Here is a 901-nt window from a genome sequence, read left to right as displayed (position 1 = left end):
CGGGGAGGGGCGCGGGGCCCGCCGCCCGGAACTCACCGTCAGGCCGGTGCCCAGCACGATCACGTCGTACTCCTCATTCATGGCGGGGGAGGACGAGCACCCAAGCCCAGGGAGGGAGAAAACGCAGCGACTCGAGGGGCCCGGGACTACTCGGCCACCCGGGGCGACAGGGGGAGCGCTCAGACCGGTCTCGGGGCCCGACAAAAACGGGAAGCCAGGGCTAGAGGCGAAGCGGAGCTGGAGATGAGGGAGGCCGGCCGCCACCTCAGACGGGAAGAGAAGAGCGGGGCAGGGAGGGGAGGGAAGACAGGGAGGGGGGAAAGGCGAGCGGCGACTGGGGCCTCCGCAGCCGGGGCGGGGCTTAGAGAAGGCGCTCAGAGGGCCGTCGATCATACCCTTCCCGCTCTCTCATTGGCTGCGTTCCCGTCGCCCGACCAACCTTCTTCGTCTCCTATGTCTCGCGAGAGGAGGGGCGGGCTGTGCCCGTAGTGGTTCCGGTCTTCCGCCCGGCCCGCTGCCACCGTGGTTGGGGGCGGAGTGGGTCCCCGAGCGCGGGCCCCTGAGGGCGTGCGGCTAGAAGCCGGCCGGCGTCCAGAGAGCAGCGGTCCGGGTCGCTGTCCCCGCCGTGGTGTGGGAGCCGAGGCGCGCCCGGGGACCCGAGACCTCTCGCCGCCCTTGGACTTTGTGCCCGAGCGGGCCACGTGCGCCGGAGCCGGCCGCGGGCCCCGCGCTCCCGCCTCCCAAGGGCGGGCTACGCGCAAGCCGAGCGTCGCGCAGGCCTCGGCCCCGAGTGCACGCGCGGCTGCGCCTACGGCCGGCCATCGGCAGCTTGTTTGTTTTCCTTTCCGTCCTGTCTCCTTTTTCTCAATGAAAAAGGACGCGGGGTATTTTAAGCAGCTCG

The 901-nt window shown here is 70.9% G+C and overlaps 1 protein-coding gene across 2 annotated transcripts in view; it reads right to left on the bottom strand.

Moving 5' to 3' along the window:
- Positions 1-334, bottom strand: part of GDI2 (GDP dissociation inhibitor 2) — a 33140-nt gene extending 32806 nt beyond the window's left edge. For both annotated transcript variants that reach the window (XM_029953683.1, XM_029953684.1), the window contains exon 1: positions 37-334. In XM_029953683.1, coding sequence (XP_029809543.1) covers positions 37-81 — 45 coding nt within the window. In that variant the 5' untranslated portion in view covers positions 82-334. The remainder of the gene's footprint in view (positions 1-36) is intronic.
- Between the last annotated feature and the right edge of the window lie 567 nt (positions 335-901).

Source organism: Suricata suricatta, chromosome 10, assembly GCF_006229205.1.
Source record: "Suricata suricatta isolate VVHF042 chromosome 10, meerkat_22Aug2017_6uvM2_HiC, whole genome shotgun sequence".
NCBI lineage: Eukaryota > Metazoa > Chordata > Mammalia > Carnivora > Herpestidae > Suricata > Suricata suricatta.
The sequence above is the reverse complement of the archived record's forward strand: the minus strand, read 5'-3'. Positions and strand labels throughout refer to the sequence as shown.